Genomic DNA, 22566 nt, shown 5'->3' with positions numbered 1-22566 from the left:
CTCTTCTTGTCATTAATATATATATATATATATATATATATATATATATATATATATATCACAGAAGAAAATAAATAAGAAAATTTCAAGGCACCCACCAGAGGGGTCTGAAGCATGGTGTGACATACAAACAATTGTTTTGATCTTACACCGTGGCGGGCTTTGGCTAAGATCAGACGGACAATGATCTTTAATAATTGATTGATTGATATGTGGGGTTTAACGTCCCGAAATCACCGTATGATTATGAGAGAGGCCGTAGTGGAGGGCTCCGGAAATTTCGACAACCTGGGGTTCTTTAACGTGCACCTAAATCTGAGCACATGGGCCTACAGCATTTCTGCGTCCATCAAAAATGCAGCCGGTGCAGCCGGAATTCGATCATGTGACCTGCGGGTCAACAGCCGAGTACCTTAACCACTAGACCACCGCGGTGGGGCATCGAAGCCATTGCAAATTTTTTGCTCCTCGCTTTGTTTTGCGTGATTTCTGTGGTCAGCGCACATTTGACCTCCTCAGTATACGTACGCAGGATCTGCTTTGGGAGCTGTCTAAGTGGTGCTTAAGCACAGAGAAAATTGTCTATTGCGGCGATCCCTTAGGGCCAAACCTCATAAGCGCGAAAATGCACGCGACAGCGACGAGGGACGCTATGAGCGACGAAACAGGGCGTTCGCGCGACGTGTCGCGTGCTCGTTTTCGCGCGATCGCTCAGTTCTCCAGATTTGGAAACCGTCACTCATCGCCCGGAAGTGCTGGGCTCAAGCAGCCAATAGCGAAAAATCGGAAAAGACAAAAACTACATAGGTGCACGTGACCCTGCCCGAGTCACGTATGCGCAACAAGAAATAGCGCAATGTTTATTACGCATGTGCATATAAAAAGTGCTGCAAGGTGATAATAAACACTTTCCGTTTTATTACACAACAATATATCTTATTTTTAAATTGCATACCATTCGCCACGCGGTTTTCTTGGTGCGAGTAGATGGCCTCATGCCAGCAACAGTGGAATTTGCTCGCCGAAGCCGTCGCGTGAATGAGGTTTGCCTGCGCTAGCGACTGATCGCGCGAAGCCGATCTACGTCGCGTCGCTTGTCGCTGTCGCGTGCATTTTCGCGCTTATGAGGTTTGGCCTTTAAACGCTGTTTAAGGGAGCCATCGACGCGCAGCTTCTCACGTTCTTTCGAGCGTTCGTCCTCGTTCGTCACTATTCGAAGCGGTGTATCCTGGCGCGAGTTTTAGCATGAAATTTTTGCAAAGCAATGTCCGCAATTGGGCACTTTGGCTTCGTAATCTTTTATGAAAGAAGGTTTCGGGACTATGAGCGCAGGAGAGCTGATTATGGCTATGCCGCAACTTAACAGAGTTTAAAGCGTATCTCGCCGAGACAGGGCAAGCGGGCTAAACAGGAATTAAACAAGAACAGGAGAAACTTGTAAGAACCTCCTTCACAAGTTCATCGAGCGCCCTTGATCTCATCATTACTGTGACGACTAGATAAATAAATTTAACAGTATGCAAGTCAAGAAAATACAATTGATTACAGACACAAGCAGCACTCGCGCTGGCGTCTTATTCAGGACCCAGACGGATAGATGAATGGCTTTCGTGCTGACGAGGTGAACAAAAGAGACGAAAGGCGGGCTGGGTTAGACAACGCTCCTTTTCGAGCTGCCTCGAGCGACCCGATGGGGCTTCTCGGCGTGCGTGCGGCAGCCGGTGCGACGGAGTGCCATTTATCAGAGCTTGGCCGCGCGCTGGTCAGCAACCGATAGGCATTTATCGGACACCACTACTGCCGGGGTTGCAGGAGGGTGCGTGGGCGGCAGAGCGCGGAAGAAAGAGAGTTCGGGCCTCGGCGAGGTTCGATGGAGCGAAGACGTCGAGGAACCACTCTCGCCTCTCTGTCCGGCGTATACGGCATGGCCGGAGCCAACCCGTTTCCTCTGGCGTGCGTTTGCGGAGGCGTCCTTTGTCGCCGGTCTTTGTTCTGCGGGCGCATTACTCTTGCACGCCCGGTCGACCCACCGCCGTTCGGTCTGGCCAACGATGCGGCGACGCGGCTATAGACTCGCAACTGCCTTTTCCCTTTCGGGCGACGCGGCGACGTCGATGTATGACACGCGCACCACGTGGGTGTGCTATGTGCCGTGTTGCGGCGCCGCGTTTCATTAGGCGCGCTATGTTGTTCGGTAAAGAGAAAGCGTTGCGTGGGTGCTTCTTGTGTATACGTGTGGGAGGCGGATCGCTTCGATGCTCCGTGGGTTTCTGTAGTGCAATAGCATTCAAGTAGGCGCTGTTGTGTTTGCTTTAGCGGAATCGCAGTACGTCCGCGACACAGCGCGGAAAGGTGAAAAGGTGTTCCGTCTCGGAGCGTGGGCGATGGTGTGTGGGAAAGGAGTCTGACGGCTGCGTGGACGTGTTCCTTGTCGTAACCTTTGCTGCGGCGCGAGTCACCTTGCTTGGTGTGGAATGAATGGTGCCGTGTCTTAATGTGGCATTGCGCTTTAACGGGTTACTGCGCTCGCCGGTGTAGTTGGCGTTGTGCCTCACCGGTGTCCTTGGGGTGGGGCATGTATTGCAGATGTAGCTACGGGGCTGGTGCAATCTGCATCGGTTGCTGGCGCCGATCGCCGAAGGTTCGTGGAACTCCGTTAAGCGAGAGTTGTCTCGAGGAAGTTCAAGTATATTTATGAGAACTTCGTGAATAAGCTTTTCATCATTTTGCTTTTCTATAGGTGAAACCTTTGTGGAATCACAATGTTCTATCGTAATGCGGCTTTTCGGCGCCCCCGCCGCCGTTGTTCATCACCGCTATCGCGCCAAATGTATGCAAAAAAGAAAAAAAAAAGCGGGTTCGAGTGGCACTTGAACTTTGGCGTTATGTATCGCTTTCCAGTATTCTACCACAAGATCGTATCAGTGCTCGAAACTTTTTCGCAAAAAGAACATATACAAGGTACTCGGCTGCAGACCCGCAAGTCGCGGAATCGAATCCCGGCTGTGGCGGCTGCATGTCCAATGAAGGCGGAAATGTTGTAGGCCCGTGTGCTCAGAATTGAATGCACGTTAAGGAACCCCAGGTGGTCAAAATTTCCGGAGTCCTCCACTACGGCGTCTCTCAAAATCATATGTAGGTTTTGGGACGTTAAACCCCAACATATCTATCAATCAAAAGAATACATACAGGTCTCAATTCGAGTAAAAAATCACGTTGACAGATGCTGTAGAAACAGCGTGGTACAAAAGTGGAGTAATATCGGATGCCACGCAATGCGAACCGCGTAACAAATGGGTCGTGTGAAGCTTATCATTCATTACAAAGAGCTCAGTCGTAATCGTTTGTCACCAGCAGTCGGGCTATAAAACCAGCCCCATTCAACAGACCTAAATAAAGCTTTTTTTCATGCACCAACCATAGCATCAACAAAGGGCGCAAAATGCTTTGCAAATGCATGGTAGCTGCCTCGCTTCACTGCAGGATCGTGAATGAGGGCTGTCTCTACTTCACAAAATTGTAATGGTTTATCATGAAGTGGGTACCTTTCAAGTGTAATTGTAGTACTCGCCACATGATAGTTTGCGACAGGCTCTTCAAAGGCTGCTCCTTCAGCTTTTGCTTTGACAGTGCCGCATGTTTGCTGCATACCTGTTTTATTTTTTTATTTTGTAAACCACTCATAAAGCATGTCAAATAGCAGTGTAAGTATAATTAATGGTCTCGCCGCCACCAACGTGACTGTCATATTAGCTCTGAAAGGTTGTGATTGAATGACACTAGGCACCCTGGATACAATACGAATAAGCATTTGAAACCGCTAACGAAGCTTAACCTTTAACGGTTGGCGACAGAAGTACAACTATAGTACCTCTTGACTTGTACATGCGACGGCAAGTTTGTCGACACGAAAACCAGTCTGTTTAAATGAATATAAGTTGTTTCCAAAAAAAAAGTTTAAAATGTGATTGTCAAGCGTGAGTTCTCAAGCATGAGATTGTCAATGTTTCTAAGCTGTTGCATTTAAATAATTATGAAGTGAAGAGGGTCAAGTCACTATCTGTTTCGACATAAGTGCTAAATTGGATCGATAACATTCGTTTTACATTCGAAAAAAATAGTTTTATCAAAGTGTGTTTTGGAGTGTCTAATAAATTCGAGTTTTCTTTCATGCTTTACTCCGATAGTTTATTCATGCGACATCATACTCAACTTTGCTATAGATGCAGCAATAATCCTTTTTTTTACATTATAAACTGCTTCAGTGTTATCGCATAATAAAAATTAGGCTGATAAACCGGTATTGCTGTGGAATGAATGACATTGCCGCCTATGAATAATGTAAAACAATAAATAAATCAGAACTTTGTGAAACGTGTGGTCTCGTTCCAAAATTTGCCATAACCTAACTCTAACCATTAGTAAACTACAAGTCACCGAAAACTTGAGGGCTGTGCTAGGAAATGTTGGATTTGCTTTATGAGTCATTCTTCATATACGGTTTACCTATAGTTCGGGCTTACAGTAGTGTGAAAATTATCGTACTAAAACTCGTGCTCTGCTGCAATTTCAGTGTGTGGCATAGAGTAAGCAGCAGTCAATGCTATAACAGGCTACAATGCAGCATACGGTTCTCCAGGAGGATGATCAGATTATGCATATTGTGCGTGAATTAGTTTCACTGTATATAACATGCTGAGATTCTGGGATAAGCAACGTAGCCAGATATACGTCCTTTTTTTTATTTTCACCAAGTTGCTCTACATTTTTTGTGTTTAAGTCATCAATGCCAATCAAAGGAAAGAAGTAAAATATAAAACACGACCAGCGGCGACAGGAATTATAGTGGTCGATCGTGTGTTAAGTCCTACTAAGAATGCCAAACAACTTCTAAAGAAAAAAAATGTTACATTGTTTGTTTGTTTGAAGATATTGTTGTTTTCACTCACTCACTCACTCACTCACTCACTCACTCACTCACTCAAGAAAACAGGCAAACAAGGCAAACAAGTGCGTGGTCAACAGCGTAAAGTAGCGTGTTAAATTTACTTCCCAGTTAGCCACCGATAAAGACCACGAATGTAACACAGGTTTAGTGTTGTGGAGAAACTTTAATAAAGGCATGTTGAGTAAATTTTTATAAGCGTGTCTTGGAGGTAATGTTTTAAGTTTATTAGTGCATGTACTGGTGGTAAATTTTTGTTTTTAAGAAAATATAGCCAGGTTTACGCAGTAATAACCATCGTGGGACGATGCTGTAGTGATAGCGCTGATGGCATTAGGTACAAAAATATCATCGTAATCATTTATATCATCATCAACATCATCGTTTAGTTTTATTTATTTCTTTATACACTCGCCCCTCTGATCATGTGACCCGTGAGACTACTACTACTACTACTACTACTACTACTACTACTACTACTACCACTACTACTACGATGACTACTAACACGACGACGACGCATAGAATAGACTAAGATAGCTTTACCGTGAAAGCCAGAAATTACAAGTAATCATTAAAAAATACACTACGCCCACACAATTAATTGCAGTGCTGACAGGGATATCAGGCGAAGCACAGTAAAGAATGAGCGTTGTTTGACTCAACTGACAAGTCATTTGTTTAGATGCTTACTCTGTGAGACGCTGGAGAGTCCCAAAGCTTGTCTTTACTTGCTTCATGTCATCGTGCAGCATCGAAAGCGGTCGCATCAGTCTGTCCTTGTGGCGTGATGCCAGAGGGGCGTTTTCGCACGCCACTGTTTAATAAAAAGAAGTAAAGGAAAGAAGATAGTTTTCTTATAGAAGTGTAGAGGAATGCAAGTTATCGAAGCCAGCTTGTGACGGGGAGCATCCATCTAACGCACCCCTCTCAGGACTCCAAACTTTACCCGCATCGCTAGAGGCTTTCTCGGCGTCACTTTTCTTTGAGCCATTTGCGGCAAGTGAGTGAGCGCAATGCACAATAAAGTTCTATTAGCAAATTACTCTTCTGCCAGGATTGTCAACCTGAAAAGTCATCGAGGATGAAGGCAACACAAAAATTTCTAAGGATGGCTGACTTTGGGTGATCTGCTGTAGACTGATTGTGATGATGTGCCGCACGCGATGACAGGCTGTGACGTCGAATTTGGGCTCTCGCGCTCTCTCTTTCTCCTAACTTTGAGACTCCCTATCCCTTTCCTTATTGCAGGGGGGCTTACCGATAATTATAAGTCGGTTATTGTTCCTACTTTTTCCCTCACTCCTGTTTTCCTTCTTTATCTTAATAAGAGCGCTGACTAGCGAAGAGAGACAACATGAAGAGAAGAAAAGAATGCAAGCATGCTGAAGGTGGCGAAAATGATCTTCTATATTTTGACCGTGCCTGCTCTGGTGTATCAATAATAATAATAATAATAATAATAATAATAATAATAATAATAATAATAATAATAATAATAATAATAATAATAATAATAATAATAATAATAATAATAATAATAATAATAATAATAATAATAGTAATAATGAAGTCAACTTCCCAAAACCTTGATTCACGGCATTGTCGTGCACAACGTTGCCCGGCTTTACTGCGCTAGTAGCAGCAGAACGAAAGCAGCGGGAGCCACAGCAGCAACAACGCCTATTGATCAATTTCCCACCATTGGCTTCGAAATTGCAGACTGTAGTTTCAACTGCGCCCCGCTAGATGACTTCACATGTCCCGTGTGAGCACGCGAAATTTGAATTTTTGAACCACTCGTGCCCTTCCTCATAGTAACGTCCGGCGGTTCTTTTTTCAGTGAATCAAGCAGAAACAAACAAGCAGCATTTTATTGCGTCTCTCGATGCACCGAATGTTCTATATTTAGCGCAGCTAGATCAATTACTAGTGAATAATTGTAGGCGGTCCGTCTGATGTCATCGGGATCGTTGTGAAGATATCCTACTGCGGCAATTGTATTCTTGTACATTTACCCTAATTTCTCGGTAAGTAGGGCACTGTTGACAATCTTGTCGTTTTAGATGTTGTCACACATTGCGCTTTCACTCTGACTTAAACTGTTATTTGACTTTAGTATCCCTTTATGGAGCTTCGCCCCTAAAACACGTAAAAGCGCGTCATATGCTCGCTGCCAGCGTAATGCCAGCGCAAAATCGTTCTGGCTGGAGAGTGAGTTCGCGGGCAGCTCGCTGGCTGCCGGAGAGAGAAAAAGTGCTATGCCACCGCGGTTTCCGCCGCGGTGGCATAGCACTCGCGGTGCTCGGCTACTGACCCGCTGGTCGTGGGTGCGATCCCGGCCGCGGCTGTCGCTGTCCGACGGAAGCAATATAGTAGAGACCCGTGTACTGTGCGTTTGTCAGTGCAAAATAAACAACAGCGGATGGTCGACCTTTCCGGAGTCACGGCGTCTCTCATGGCCATATCATGGTTTTGGGAAGCAAAACCTCAGATATTAAGATTGCGTGAGACGCCGTAGTGGAGGGCTCCGAAAGCTAAGACCTTTTGGCGTTCTTTAACCAGACCTAAATATAATTGCACGTGCCTCAAGCGTTTTCGCGTTCATTGAAAATGCGACCATCGAGGCTGGGATTTGATTCCGCGACTTTCAGGTCAGAAGTGAAAAACCGTAGCCACTAATCTACCGTAGTGAATTGCTCGAGTCTGTTGAAACTTGGTGGGTAAAAATTATTAAATGCGAAGCATTTCTTAGCGAACCTCAGCGACTTCCCGCGTATCTATCTATCTATCTATCTATCTATCTATCTATCTATCTATCTATCTATCTATCTATCTATCTATCTATCTATCTATCTATCTATCTATCTATCTATCTATCTATCTATCTATCTATCTATCTATCTATCTATCTATCTATCTATCTATCTATCTATCTATCTATCTATCTATCTATCTATCTATCTATCTATCTATCTATCTATCTATCTATCTATCTCGCTGTCGTTTCACTAGCTCCACATATACTATATTTGGTATCAGGTCACGTGAATAGATAACGAAGCTAAATGACGCTACCAAACATGATAATCATGAAACGGAAGTCATCTACGGCATCATTTACCTCCACCTCGGAACGTTGTGATGATTTTAAAGTGACATATGAACTTTTCTCATTCGTGCTTCGCATATCATGGATTCCCACAGTACGTGGAATCTGCCAATTTTTTTTAGAACCCCCATACTTAAAGCAGCATGTTCTTATAACCCTTGCAAAGCCACAATGACCCAGACCTGATAATTGGTACGTTGAAGTTAGCGATGACAGTATGACATCACCAATTGTGCACTGATAGTGCACTGATTGTGCAGCAGATTTGCACAGTTCCTTGAAGTTGTGACTATAAGAAGCGATAGACTTAGACAATGATTTCTGTTTGTTTGTGTGTGTGTTCTAGGCTTTGAGTTCTTATAGTTTGCTAGAAATTATTTTTACTTCTCGATTATGCATCTCTAAAGAAAAAAAAAAACTCCTCAATTTACAAAATTGACGCGAGATTCGCTTTATTTTAATGCACCGAACCAATACAGTTTCAAGATGCTCGCCGAGCACGTGGTTTCTAAGCCTGTGATCAATACGGGTGATCAATCATTTCCGTGTGGGTTGTAAAAACCGCGCCGGCCTGAACATGCTTCCGTGGGCAACTTGTGTTTTTCGCCGGAGTTCAGATCGATGCAAGCTACGCGGAATGGCTACATCAAGAAACAGTTTATAAATTAAAATTTATTTCCGCTGAAATTTGGAAAATTTCGTTACTTTAATTAGGTTAAAGCCATTAGGTAGTTTAATTGCTTATGTCATTCATGGAGTTGTGAAATCAATTATACTTTCTGCGCTTAAAAAGGAGCAATTGATGAGGCGTGAACTCCGGAAAGCATCAAGCCCTTTCTTGTGGAGGTTTTAATGTGCAACCGACTTTGAGATACTTTGCCAAAGAAACGTAATTGCAGGTATTGTTATTGTGAGCTCATGAAAATAAAAATGAACTGTGTGAGCAAGTACTTGCTTCAACAGCATTGAAGATGTGCCATTTTCAGCTCTGCTTTTCTTCGCTGCATCAATCTGATAGTTTTCGTAGGCTACTCCTAAAGTACCTATCTTAGTGAATTTTCAGTTTTTTTTTTCAACTCTGAGGCATGGTCGAAACCCGCAGGCTGATAGCCACAGAACCTACTGTGTTTTTAATGAACTCTTATTACTTAATACATTTGTTGGTTATGGGTATCATTCTGGTACTGGGCTCCAAAGGTTAGGCTGTATTTCTCATCAACCACTGGGCTCGACGGTCGTCTGCAATGCTCGTACTCTGAGTCTAATGTCATGTGTCGGGGTATGCCTTCTCTTCTCTACATTTCCCTTCTCCTTTCCGTATTTTTCTACCCTTTTCTCCAATTTCAATCTGCTCTCCTTCTCTCTCTCTCTGTTTTTCAAACTAACATATGCGGGGAACCACACATATCATCATCGCGCTCGTTTTCAAGGGAGTGCGCTGGGCGTTCTTTTTTCAAAACAAGTGTAGCCCGCTGAAGTTCTTCTTTATTCTGTTGTTTCTATATGTCAACGTTAATATCAACAGCTAACCTATACGCTTTTAATCAACTTTGTGAAAGCTTGGAGTTTTACAATCTTATTGTTTTATGGTGCAAGCATGATATGCTTTGTACGGACGAAGTGGAAAAACTCTAAACCTGGAAGGCTACGGTAATCTATAGGATGTCTGTAAGTACACCCCCCCCCCTTTTTTTATCACGCCTTGTACCAGTTCGCCTTTGTGGGAGAAGATGAATGACGCTTGACCATACCTGTCTTTCCGTATCTCTGTTTTTCGAGCAGCAGCAGCGGCCTTCGTCGTCGGCCAGCGTCCGTGGCGTGCTGAGCCTGGATCAGGAGGTTGGCTTGAGCGACGCCCTGCTCCTTGAGCCGCCCACCGAAGAGGCCTTCATTGCCAACCTGCATCAGCGATTCAAGAGGGACCTCATATACGTACGTAGTATATCTTGTATACACTCTGACGACGGAGGTTGAGTTCCCATTCCAGACAGCATCGTAGACAGTGTGCGCTGACAGCCTTGAAGATTGCATCGATTTTCAGCCGTCGCAGTAATGAAATGCGTCTCAATGACGTCTGCGTGACGAGCCAAAAGAAAGCGCAGTAAAAAATCTTGCTAATTTAACTCCATTCCTGTTGGAACTTATCAGACACTGAACGTGGTTCAAATTTGGCGCTAAAAAAGCGTCCATCTTTGGAGGAACGACCGCACCGGCGAGTCCGCCGCTGCTGTGTCATGGTGCTCGGCTGCTGACCAGAAGGTCACGGGTTCGATCCCGGCCGCGGCAGTCCCATTCTGACGGAGGGGAAATGGGAGAAGCCCGGCTACTGTGCAACGTCAGTTCACGTTAAAGAACACCAGGTGCCGCTTTTGACGACTTCGGGAGAGGAGAATGGCTCTTAATGTCCGCTCTGCTGTCTATTTAGCCATTTGCGGGGATTATCGGAACACACCTAGAGAGAAAAAGAAAGATTCGATATTGAAAGCCAGCAGAAATAAGAACAAACGAACGTTGTGACTATGTTCGGCTACATTGGATAACACTTACTGCCACTTAATTAGCCAATACTAACAATTAGGTAGTAACACTGGTTCAAATTTTCCTTCAGTTGGGCAAAATTAGCATTCGTTCAGTTATCTGGGACCAACATTTGCCACCGTTAGGGCCGTTTCACGCGCTAGCCGCACAGCCGCAACGCACGTGCCGCGACCCCTGCCGCACGCAAGCGGAGGACAAATAAGCCGCTTGGCGACTCTCTTTCACCCTCTACTAAGGGGCGACAGGTGTGTTGGCGCGTATGTTGTGGCTGTGCGGCTAGCGCATAGAACGGCCCTTAGCTTATATTACCAAATGCTAAATAATGCTGATGGTAAACGAGAAAATAGAGTAATTGAGTTCGGACAGAAATATTCAGAATATGTGTCAAAGAAGGTGTAGAAGACATTGCCTTCGAAGCGATGCTATAGTCGTTCTTAACCTTCGTACAAGCTTTTGCTTGTCATGCTAGCTCCGAATATTTCACAACATTTTCTCTTTTTGTTGTGATAATAATTTTATATGGAGACTCTCAGCTGTTTTTTGCCTCGGCTGCCGCCGCAGTCATTCACGCATTATATATATATATATATATATATATATATATATATATATATATATATATATATATATATATATATATATATATGCGGATTCGCTATCGCCTTCCCAGCCGGGGTCGTCTGCGCACGCGCTTATCTCGTGAGCGAACAAGGGGGGGGGGGGAGAGGGCGGCAGCGCTTATGGTTGTCGCGCTATCGCGGCAACACACACACACACACACACACACACACACGCACACGCACACACACACACTGTTAAAAGTGTACCTCGAGCGGCTGTTCACATATAGATGCGCTCTATACATAACAAACTTCTACCAGTGGCGACACACGACCCTTAGTACCAGTATGCGCTGCGCACGGGAGGCGCTCCTCATCAACGCCGTCACTACGCACGAGCCACTATGGCCGCGCCGCAGGAAACTTGGTTACTTAGCAAGCACATGTTTACTACAATTAATATCGCTTCTAAGCCTTGTTACGTAAATCATTCGAATATTTTGCTATCGCATTCATTGCTTCGCCCTTTTGGTGAAACTGTGATTTATTTATGATTCAGCAATGGGACAGAAGATTTTCGCTTACTGAGGTTTTTGTGGGGAAACCACTCTGTAATAATTAGCATCAACAAGACATCAATTATGCCAGACACCGAACCATTTTTTAGGATGCTATACCGCTCAAACTGAACACTTTATGGCTCTTCCACGAACAAGGTGGAGCTCTGCAGTTTGTATGTAACAAAGTACGCATGTAGTGCACCGAACTTTCCCGGAGTACCTTCGAAACAGCCGAGGAAATGGTGGGTGATGTAATAATGCCACGCCGAAAAAGCGCGCGTGCAATGTCATTGTTTCACTCCCCGCACAATGCTTGCTCGCATTTTGCAGCGGCGCTTATCGCGGCATATACGATGTCAGGCAAGTTTACGACGCTGCCTCCTTCACGTTCGCTTGTGGTTTTCCTCTGCCATATATAGGAAGCTGAATGTACCCTGGAGTAACTCTAGCCGCATAGACCGGATACGTTTTTTGCCCCTTCCGCAATGGCCAACAGCGCTTCCTTCCGCTTGACCCGACATCCACGAAGTGCATGCTCCTACTGGGGTGTCTTTGTTACGCTCTCTCTGAATCGACTCTCTCGTCGCCCTTTTTACTGCCTTTTCCCACAACGCCGGTATTTAGTTTTGCTGAACTGTACCCAATACGTAACCATACTTTTTTTCGCTAATGACCTCATGGTCTTTATCCGTCACATGCCTGATCGTTACTTCCTTCACTTTAATGATCAGTCAGTTCCGTGTGAGCATTCGGAACAGAATATGACGGGATAATAATGTCATCTGCTTTTTCGTTAGGAGAATTTGTTGACCGGCTCACTGAAAGCACTAACGCGTTACTGAAAGCAAACAACCTTGAAAGCTTGAACTTAAGGGACAGAAAAAACGAGCCTTAGACAAAAAAATTTTCCGTCATATATCTTTTTATAACAGGCATTGATAAAGAAAGCTAGGTTAAGCCGCCACCATACATCTGACGGTTAAAGAACGATAACTTGAAAGTTTCGGCACTTTATTTCAGAGATGAAGCCTTGGTATATTAATTTGCTTTTTTTGTCAAACCACAGGGTAGTGAAATTCTCTTTCAACAAATACTGTATGTTTAGAGTCGAATGATGCATTTTAGTACACGCTGCATATTAGGCATGCATAGAAATTCATGTAACTACTTATATATCCCTTTCCTTCTGCTCTAATGCTTGCAAAGATGTTACCAGTATCAAACGAATAAGGAAAGTAAATGATACAGCAAGTCAATGATTTTTTTAAGGGCGAAGCTCCTTCAGGCGTGGGTCTGTCCATCCCTTGTATGTATGCATGTATGTAGTAGCACGTAGCCACCGCTGGCACATACCCGCTCTAAAGCGGATATGCGCCACAGGGTTTGCGAGATGGGAGATGGCGGTACTTGGAGTGTTCACTTAATGAACGCATGGACGGATGAACAGACAGACGAGCTGATGGACAGACAGACTAGCACGGACAGATGGATGGATAGACGCGCGGACGTACGGACGGATGGATGCAGGAACAGACAGACAGACGGACGGACGGATGGACGGGCGGGTGGGTAAGTGAGTGGGTGGGTGAGTGGGTGGGTGGGTGGGCGGGCTGACAGATGCTTCGCTCCACTCATCGTCATTCACTCCGTAGATATACTGTGATTTTTATTGTCATTCAGCTATAGATTTATTCCAGGCCTGCAAAATTTCCCACACGCACCTAAATATGTGTTGATTTAACCTTAGAAGGGGAGAAAGTTTAGCTAGTTGGTCTTTTACCGTGATTTAACGTGTAGCCTCTTTCAAATGGTATTCATAGTTGCATGCTTTGTGGTGTTTGCAGACCTACATCGGAACCGTGGTGGTCTCTGTGAATCCGTACAAGAAGCTGGCCCTCTACTGTCCGGACGTGATTCAGGCCTACGAGAAGTGCAGCATGTTCGAGCTGCCTCCGCACATGTAAGAACGGGTCGCTATTGTGGGATGCTGTCCACTGGTCCCGACCCAGCTATCGCTATGTGCATTCACTCGTAATCATTCTCTAGTACCATAACAATTAAATAATTTACAAGTGGTTGTTGTTTCATGCAAGGTAACGAAAATATTCCAGTGGGGCTAAAAATTTCCCATTATGCTAGGTTACTATTTCTAGCGGTGTTTGATGCTACTTTACGTAGTTACTTCACCATGCAAATTATTTCGTAAAAGAAGAGTAGCTGAAGCTATAGCTTGGTACTAACTTTTCTCGTTAAACACATCAAATAAAATAAAGATTATCGCTTGAAGTTTACTGTTCGCCTATCTCCCACATCTAGCACAGACAGTTTGCGTTACAGAGATGTCTTTCCTATTTATTCGCTAATTAATCTCTGGGCAATGTTTTTCCCGTGTTCGTCGGGAACTATACAATTATAGTGAAATGTACTACTTTTATCGTGTCGCGATGTGTCTTGATCAAAGTTCCGTGTGGCGAATATTGACGTCAAAGCAACACTTTGAACTTACTAAAAAGGTACGTGTCCATTGTTATGTCTTTATTTTAATCCCTGTTTCAGCACTCGGTCGTACTCAAGTATTTTGTTGCTCTGTATTATTTTTTTACTGTATAACGCACGTCAATATCAAACCTCGGCACGCAGTAGCTATGTGGGTGTTTTTGTAGACAACTGCCGCAAAATGTTTCTTACGATAGAGTCAATGAATTGGCATGGCCTATAAGTGTATCCTTCAAGATGTAATTTTAAATGCAGGCTGCTTCCTGCACATAGCTTTTCATGCGAAATACTGCAGCTACAGTGCTCTGAACTAGATAGTTAAGAAATGAAGTATAAGGAGAGAGATAGAAAAGCCAAGGAAAGACAGGAAGTCTTACCAGGCTGCACCCGGTTTGCTACTTTGCACAAGAGAAAGGGGAAATGGGAGAAAAAGAGAATAGAGAAGCGAAGAAGTAAAGAGCGGGAAAATAACACGCTTACATGCATGGCAGCGTGCGCTGCACATGCCCGGAAGGTCATAGAACTACGAACAAAGAGTATTGTTTGACTCCGACTGTTTTAGATGAAGTACACGGCAATCCATTTAAAGAAAGCGAGCGAGGACTGGCCTCTAGGCATCCTGAACCTGCAACGCGCCTCAGGTTTATGAGGTTATCAATCTGTTGAGGAGGGTGTGCATTTTGCTTACCAAATATCTCAACACAGCTATGACACGTAGGTATTTGTCGCGAAGATCCTTCGTAGAATCTTGAGTCATCTCTCTGTAGACATGCATTGGGAAAACAATTTTAGACTCTTGTGCATCCTTTTGTTCAAAGTTCAATGATGCCTTTGCGGAAATATAACAATGAATAAATATGTGTATATTTTATGATTGTTTCTAACATGCCTGTAAACCTGCGTTAATTTTTTTGTCCTCACAGCTATGCACTAGCGGACAATGCATACACATCCTTAAAAGATCGCAATCAAGATCAGTGCGTCATCATCACTGGGGAGAGCGGCGCAGGAAAAACAGGCGAGTGTTCCCTGTTACAATTACCCGAACAATTAATTCTTGGTCTCTCTCTCTCTCTCTCTATTTCTTTTTTTTTTTTTGTTGGGTTGATGTACTTTTGTACAGATATGCAGCTTCGTTATTACAAGCGCATTGGGTGGATCACCTCGCTCCTCAATTTAAGCTTATGAAATGGCGTCGAGAAACTTCAAACTGTTGGCAGAAGCCGCCAACACTGTGGGGTTCACATATCTGTAAACGTAATTTACTGCAACTATCCTTAAATCAAGAGTGAAATCGAAAGAGATTTATGCGCAGTAAGTCAGAGTTCATCAATGTGACATTTGGTTGCGTTCTACAAGTATTCAAGGTCGTATCCTAGAAGATAATATTGTCACGAGCCGCGACGTCAACGAATGGAGCAGACTGTAGGTACAAGACGAAACTGTTCATTTGGCCGAACTTGTGGCCGGTGAACGTGCAGTCAGATTACTGCGATGCACACTGGCACTGATAGCGTCGAACTGTGCGTCGGTCGTCGATCAACAACTAGCGGTGATGCGCGTGGGCATTATACATGTGCCGTTGAATGTTCTGCAGCGCTGTCGCTAGCGTTCATGTATGTTCCAGAAAAATCTGTAACGTTCGCTTTGTGCGCGAAATTGCATCGGAAGGTTCTACAATTATCTCGGTGATTCTTACCCCCATATTCTAGAACGTCCCTCCACTCAACGCCATCGTCATGACTCATCGTCACAGAAGAAAGCCGTGCAAGCGCTACTGGGCTTCTTACGAACTACTGGCCTGTCGGAACGCCTCTGAGTGGACTGATTTTGTGTGTGCGTGTGTGTCGGTGTTTTTCTCTTATTTATTTTTTAACTCTCCCTTTCTTTTTCAACCCCCTATTCCCCAACCCCAGTGTAGGGTAGCATACCGGATACTAGCATCTGGTTAACCTCCCTGCCTTCCTTTTTTCTCGTTTCTCTCTCTCTCTCCACTCAACGCTTCACCTTCACTTGAGAAAGCCGATGGGAGCGCCATCTCTAGGCACGGCAGTTCACTGCATATCAGCGATAATCAGCTGCAATTAGCGAGTAGCGCAGCGTCACTTTGAGACGAGCTGTGGCGCACTCCTCAACTCTGTCAAGTGAAGGGTGAAAGTCGAGTCGAGGAGCGTTTGTGAATACGGGGGTTAGTCCATTGGCACGGTTCGCGCAAGGCAGCAGTAAACTGTGTAACGGGGCGATAACAAAACTTGACAAAGGAGTGAGGCAACATCCTACGCGAGCTCGACAAAGAAAAAACACTTCATAAAAAAACAGTCAAATACGTCAGGTATTGGCCGTCACCCCTAGTCGTTGTCTCGAATACCTTGACACACGGCATAGCGAGCTTGACTGATGATGTCTTGTTGGACGTTGTGGTCTAGATGGCGGAGCAGGGCCTCCCAGGATTCTCGAGTGTGTGAAACTATTGTTCTCACTCGGACATGTCCACACCATGGAAACCCAATTTGCTGCCTCATCACGAAATTTTCACTGGGACAGAAAAACCTCTTGGTGTCACTTGCTGTGAAGTACGGTCTTTGGAGAAACTCCCGTCGGTAACTTTCACCGCAGAACCTTTGTCTTACTGAGCGATCTGTCCGATCCCGAGTTTACTTACCGATTGAGCTGGTAGTGTTCTACAATTTCATAGTATGAGCGCATATCCTTGCTTCTTTTTGAAAGTTCGGTAACTTGGGAGGCTACGGGAGTCAACTGGTAAGTGAGAATTTGGGCGACAGGACGTATGATCACGTATCCCACCCGAAAAAAAATTTTTTTTGAGTTACGTTACTGCTCCGTGGCGGTTTTTCCAATCAGTAGGGTTCGCGAAGGCTCTCTGTGCCTTATTGAATATCAAAATGAGAAGGTAGAACGGTTATAAAACATAGTGATCTTCCGTTCAAGGCATAACGAATAGTAACTACGCCCTGTTTGAACTCTTTTTTAGTATTACTTTATTAAGTTGGCGCACAAGGTAGTGTTTTGCAGCTTTGTATACTAGGCTATCAAGTTGGATGTCTGTTTAAGTGAATCTCAGTGTTTTTTCTGCTGTACTAAAAAGAGCATGGTTTCTGACGAGTGTATAAATGCTGTTGCTGCCGTGCGCAGAGGCAAGCAAGCTGGTGATGCAGTACGTGGCGGCCGTGTCTGGCAGGGACGAAGAGGTGGGCGCCATCAAAGAGCACATATTGAGGAGCACGCCCGTCCTCGAAGGTGAGTCGTACTTCTGCACGATCGGCGTTGCACCTATAAGGTGTCGCGGTGAGCGCACGTTGTGCGTTAAACATGCAAGCAATTTATGCGTCGTTTCTTTGCATCTGCTGCTTGCGCAGATCCTGTTTTTACTGCGTATGTACGTGTTTACTTGTATGTACGCTCGTCTTTATGAGAACAGGTCAGAGGCGTGCGATATTAAGGTTAACAGCTTGTATTGAATGTGAAGGCTTCGAGATCGAGCGCCTATGTTTGGCTCCGGGGTGATATCGTAGTTGAATGCTTTCGTGTGTGACTCCTGCGAAACGATAGCACAGGTGTCGCTTGAGTGATACATAGTCGCACTACGCCTGGCGGGTTTTTGCACGCAGTGCTCGGACAAACAAGGACATTTATCGTGTCACAGACGACATTAACTTGTAGTCCACAGAAAAGTGAGTGTTATAGGCGTGTGCACAGCAGGGGCCGGGGATAGGGAAGACCCCCCTACTTTTTCAAACCATCTAACGAGGACGCCAAGTGTGCTCTCTCCCGTCTTTTCTCTGTAGTTAACTGTATAAAATGCATGGTTACGGTCATGTGGTTTTTGTGATGAAAGCGGCCGAGGGTCTCTTATGTTGGGTTTCATTAACCGCTTACTTTGCATCTTAGGCCCCGAAAATCAACGGCAGGTCGTGTTGAAAGCACGTCATCGCTTAATTTCTCCCTTTGCGCTCATTGCAAAGTTACACTGCATGAGCACACAATGATAGTGTGCTTGTCGTTATGTGCTCAGTGAACCTAAAGTAAGCCGAGACCCACCACATACACGCCTTGGCAGACCGCATGAATTATACGCTTTTCGCGACCTGAGTAACTCGCTGAAAGCAGCCTAATGATGAATAATCGATTTTTCACCGTACTTGTGCAGCCTTCGGGAATGCCAAGACGCACCGGAACGACAACTCCTCAAGATTTGTAAGCGGCTTCATTTTACACTTGGCTCGCTCTTATTTATTTATTTATTTATTTATTTATTTATTTATTTATTTATTTATTTATTTATTCTGAATGTAGTGACTGTGAACGTTCTTCTTTTTACAGGGCAAATACACTGATATTGAATTCGACTTCAAAGGGGATCCGGTCGGGGGAGTGATTACAAATTGTGAGTAAACGTATACAAGTATTTATAAATAAGACCCGATTGTGCTGCGTTAACATTTGCTTGCTTTTCGTACACTGAGAGAAGTATTTCGTGTCGTTGAATATACACTTGCCATCTTGAGAGATTTAAAATATTGTGAACTCGGCAAAGAGACACAGCAAAGAGAGAAAGATGCACGACGTGAACTACATGATTAAGAATTTTCTCTCTGTCATTCTTAACCGTTATTATACAGTAATAATTTCTTTAAGGAACATTACTGCCGTTGTTATGTGTATTCGATAGAGGTTCAGTATGCGATATAAATAGAGTAGACGCAGTTTTTGAAAAGCTTAGAATGCTCAATGCAAGTGTTCAGATAACTAATATTTAGTTTGTATTTATTTTATCTTTTTCAGATCTTCTTGAAAAGGTGAGATATGCTGCTATTACTCTGTCAAAATAATTTATGACTTTGCATTGTTAAATACAAAGTGCATATAAAACTCACTATGAAATTGATGAGCCCCTCCCCTCCCCCAGTGTAGAGTAGCAGGCAAGAGCAAGCTATCGCTCAGGCTGACCTCTCTGCCTTTCTGTAAATAAGCCTGCCTCTCCCTGTCTCTCTCTCTTATGAGCTCCTTATTACACGGCTTCCAGGCAACATCACTCAAATATATTATGTTTTGTTTGCTTTTTTATAACTATTCATGACTTTCTCTCGTGTGTTTTGTTAATTTACAAAATAGAGATGCTACCACTCAACATCAATCTTGTTCTCTTATCTCTTCCTTAACGACAGTCCAGGGTAATCAGCCACATGCAGGGAGAGCGCAACTTCCATTTTTTCTATCAATTGTTGAGCGGCGCCGAAGTTCACCTCTTAAGTAAGTGTGACTTGTTCCACCGAAAACAATTTCGTGATGAATTGTGTAGAGCGAATCAGTAGTGTTCAACACTGAAAACTGCACCACCTATCGTAACGATAGTGTACTATCAGCGTCAAATGAAACCCGAACAGCGCCAAGCCTTGCGATAGTGTAGTGCGTGCCGTCCAGTCATTACCACTGACAGGCGCGCATCCTGTTCAGCAGCTTTGCGCGTATATGCGTGCCTGTTCGTAGTGATAAGTGGACGGCAAGCACTACACTATCGCAAGGCTTGGCGCTGTTTGGGTTTCATTTGACGCTGATAGTACATTCTCACGGGGTGAAACGGGACACCGACAGTTTTAGTTTGTGGACTAGAGTTACCTCATGTCACTAGGAATGTGGTCGTTTATAGTAATGTTTGCTCTTACGTAACTAGTTCGAGCCAGAATGACGCCGTTGTGACACTTACTAAACGTGAAGCAATACAAAAGTACGTTAACTACTTAGGCCCAAACTGATCGAGTTTAAAGTCGTGAGCACTGCACTTATATGGTACCAACAATACTGACGAACACACCCCGTGGGCCTAAGAAAATGAAATGTGTGACAGTGCTCAAAGCATCAGAAATAGGAAATACGTCAATTCGTCGTCTTTCTGATCATGTGCGGCTGTCGTGCGGCTGTTGACGTAATACTGAGCAAATTGTGCAGACAGTCATAAGGTGAACCATTTCACCTGAAATTTTCGATGTAGTGTAAAAGCACTTTCCAAAACAAATCATGGGGGAGCGTACAGTCCATGCAGTCGTTGTAGCTGATGAATTACTGCGTTGGCATTGTCTAAGTAGTATTCTAAGCAACAGGGTTTGTACCCAACATGTTTTGTATTATAAATATGGATATTGGAAAAAAATAAATGTGGCAACTGCAACGTCCATCAATAGAGTTTATTCAATGAATGTGGCCTTCCAAATCACATTAATTTGAACTGACTCACTGGGAAGTTGTAGTTATGAGTGAAAATCTAAAAGCACGTATATACTTGTCACGTCTGACATACGTACAGTTATGCATTGTGTTCCGTTTACTTCTTGTACCAGTGTCAGCTTCCCCTTTTTTGCTGCTTTTAACAAATAATTTCAAGGGTGGTTTCGCCACAGTATTAAAAAGCCTGTACTGAAGAAAAAAATTCAATAAATGTTTTTTATTCCTAAGCTTCAGATAAAAATGCCCACTTCATCCGAGTTTGCTTGTCTTACAGTGTACATTATTTCTTGCGCTTTCTTATAGAAAGTCTAAAGCTGCAAAGGAACACGGAAAACTATTCCATTCTCAAGCACAGCAGATGTTCTCAATTGGAAAGTATGGATGACAGGAGTTATTTTGTTTTGACGAAGGTGAGCATGATGCAAAACTAAAAATTGATGGCACTATACTAGCACTGAGCTCAACAAAATTTACGAGAGAGTTCAGTAAAAAAATGAGCATAACTAAACGGTAAAGCTGCAGTGTTGCTTATGCTTAACTCGTTAAACCTCTTCACTTCCATCAATAAGCACGCACGTGTTCATAATACAAAGAAAAAAAACGATATATTGTTATTTGCATTCTGTTGTAGCGGAGTTCCGTACTCACTAAAATCTATGTGCCGTTTTTTAATCAGCTTGTTCAGTTGAACGTTAGAAAACGTTAATCAGAATCGGTTACGCCGCGTAAAATGCGTTACATTGTTCACATTTCATTAGCTGTCAGTGCGTGTTTCTTTCATTAGCTGCCAGTGCGTGTTTCAGCCCGAAGCGATTGTCGTGACCGCTGTTGCTCTTTTCCTTTCATTTCTGGTACGCACGCGATTCGCTCGTTCCAGAGGTCGATGGAGGCGCTGGGATTGAGCCAGTCTGAAGTGCATGCCGTGTTCCAAGTGGTCGCCGTCGTGCTCAAGTTGGGAAACGTAGAGTTTCAACCGAGGGCCAACATCGACGACACGGAAAGCTGCGCCCTCCTCAACGAGTATGGTGAGTGATGGTAACCTTATAATTTTATGTCATTCTAATCATTAAATATGTTGTCTTCGAGCAGCTGCAGGTTGACAGCGATGCCGTACAACGTAAAAGACTGATAAATTGTGACGGTGTGTGTGTGTGTGTTCCGTTGGGGCTGCCACGGGGGAGGAGAGTTGAACCCTCCACGCCCCACAAAAGAAGTCCCCATTTTGCGTTTGTATATGTGCACGCACGAATTTCTTGCCCCGTTTCTAGTGTGTTCACTCACTCACTCACTCACTCACTCACTCACTTACTCACTCACTTTCTTTACTTTTATAACTTTCAAATTATCCCATACCTTTCCTCAGTGTAAGTTAGCGCTGGTTATGCCAAATTGGTTAACATCTCTGCATTTCCTCCCTCTCTCCTATTTACCCACCTTATTCATTAATATAGATGTACATACATGAGAATGTTTTTTTGTAAATCGCCGCGAGTAGCCTTAATTGGCGTCGATAAATAACCGTATTGTACATCTGAAAAACAACATTCATGCTACCTTCTCAATATATTAGTTGTCGAAAGTGCTTGATTGTAATAATAAGAAAAAACCGGCCACTTCCATTGGCAAACGAAAATAAAATATCCGGAAAGAAACTTGTTGGGAATGTCGTGAATTGAGCAAATTTTTTGAATCTGACGAAGATGAACGTGTCAAGATAACGCTGGGATCACCTGGCAACAGACCGAATCGAGATAATAAAATGTGGGCTACGCAGTCGTGCCACATGAAATAACGGCTAGTTGACGCACGATGAAACGCTCAAAGTAATCAAAATTCTGCTTGGTATTGTCACCAGATGCTGTTCCGCATTCAAAAACAAATGGTAAGCTGCCATGCTGAAACCTCGAACTCTCCAACTGCCTCTCTTTGCCACTTTATTTCTCCGTTGCAGAGTTGTACGAAGTTTGCGAGTTGCTCCGTGTGGACTTTGCATTCCTCCATTCTGCCTTGACCCAGAAGATGGTGGAGACGAGGCACGACGTGGCCGTCACCGACCTCTCAGCCAATGAAGTGAGTTTTTCGTTGTCCCCTTTTGTCAGCCTTCATGTTGTT

The 22566-nt window shown here is 44.0% G+C and overlaps 1 protein-coding gene across 1 annotated transcript in view; it reads left to right on the top strand.

Moving 5' to 3' along the window:
• LOC119171401 (unconventional myosin-Ia-like) overlaps positions 1-22566 on the top strand; it is a 138888-nt gene that overhangs the window by 89410 nt on the left and 26912 nt on the right. Inside the window, exons 3-13 of the mRNA XM_075892812.1 lie at positions 9840-9989; positions 13560-13675; positions 15135-15229; positions 17365-17469; positions 18380-18426; positions 18553-18616; positions 19015-19028; positions 19398-19482; positions 20758-20864; positions 21332-21479; positions 22406-22524. Coding sequence (XP_075748927.1) covers positions 9840-9989; positions 13560-13675; positions 15135-15229; positions 17365-17469; positions 18380-18426; positions 18553-18616; positions 19015-19028; positions 19398-19482; positions 20758-20864; positions 21332-21479; positions 22406-22524 — 1050 coding nt within the window. The remainder of the gene's footprint in view (positions 1-9839; positions 9990-13559; positions 13676-15134; positions 15230-17364; positions 17470-18379; positions 18427-18552; positions 18617-19014; positions 19029-19397; positions 19483-20757; positions 20865-21331; positions 21480-22405; positions 22525-22566) is intronic.

This window comes from Rhipicephalus microplus, chromosome 4 (assembly GCF_043290135.1).
Source record: "Rhipicephalus microplus isolate Deutch F79 chromosome 4, USDA_Rmic, whole genome shotgun sequence".
Taxonomy (NCBI): domain Eukaryota; kingdom Metazoa; phylum Arthropoda; class Arachnida; order Ixodida; family Ixodidae; genus Rhipicephalus; species Rhipicephalus microplus.
This window is presented reverse-complemented; position numbering and strand designations above follow the sequence as displayed.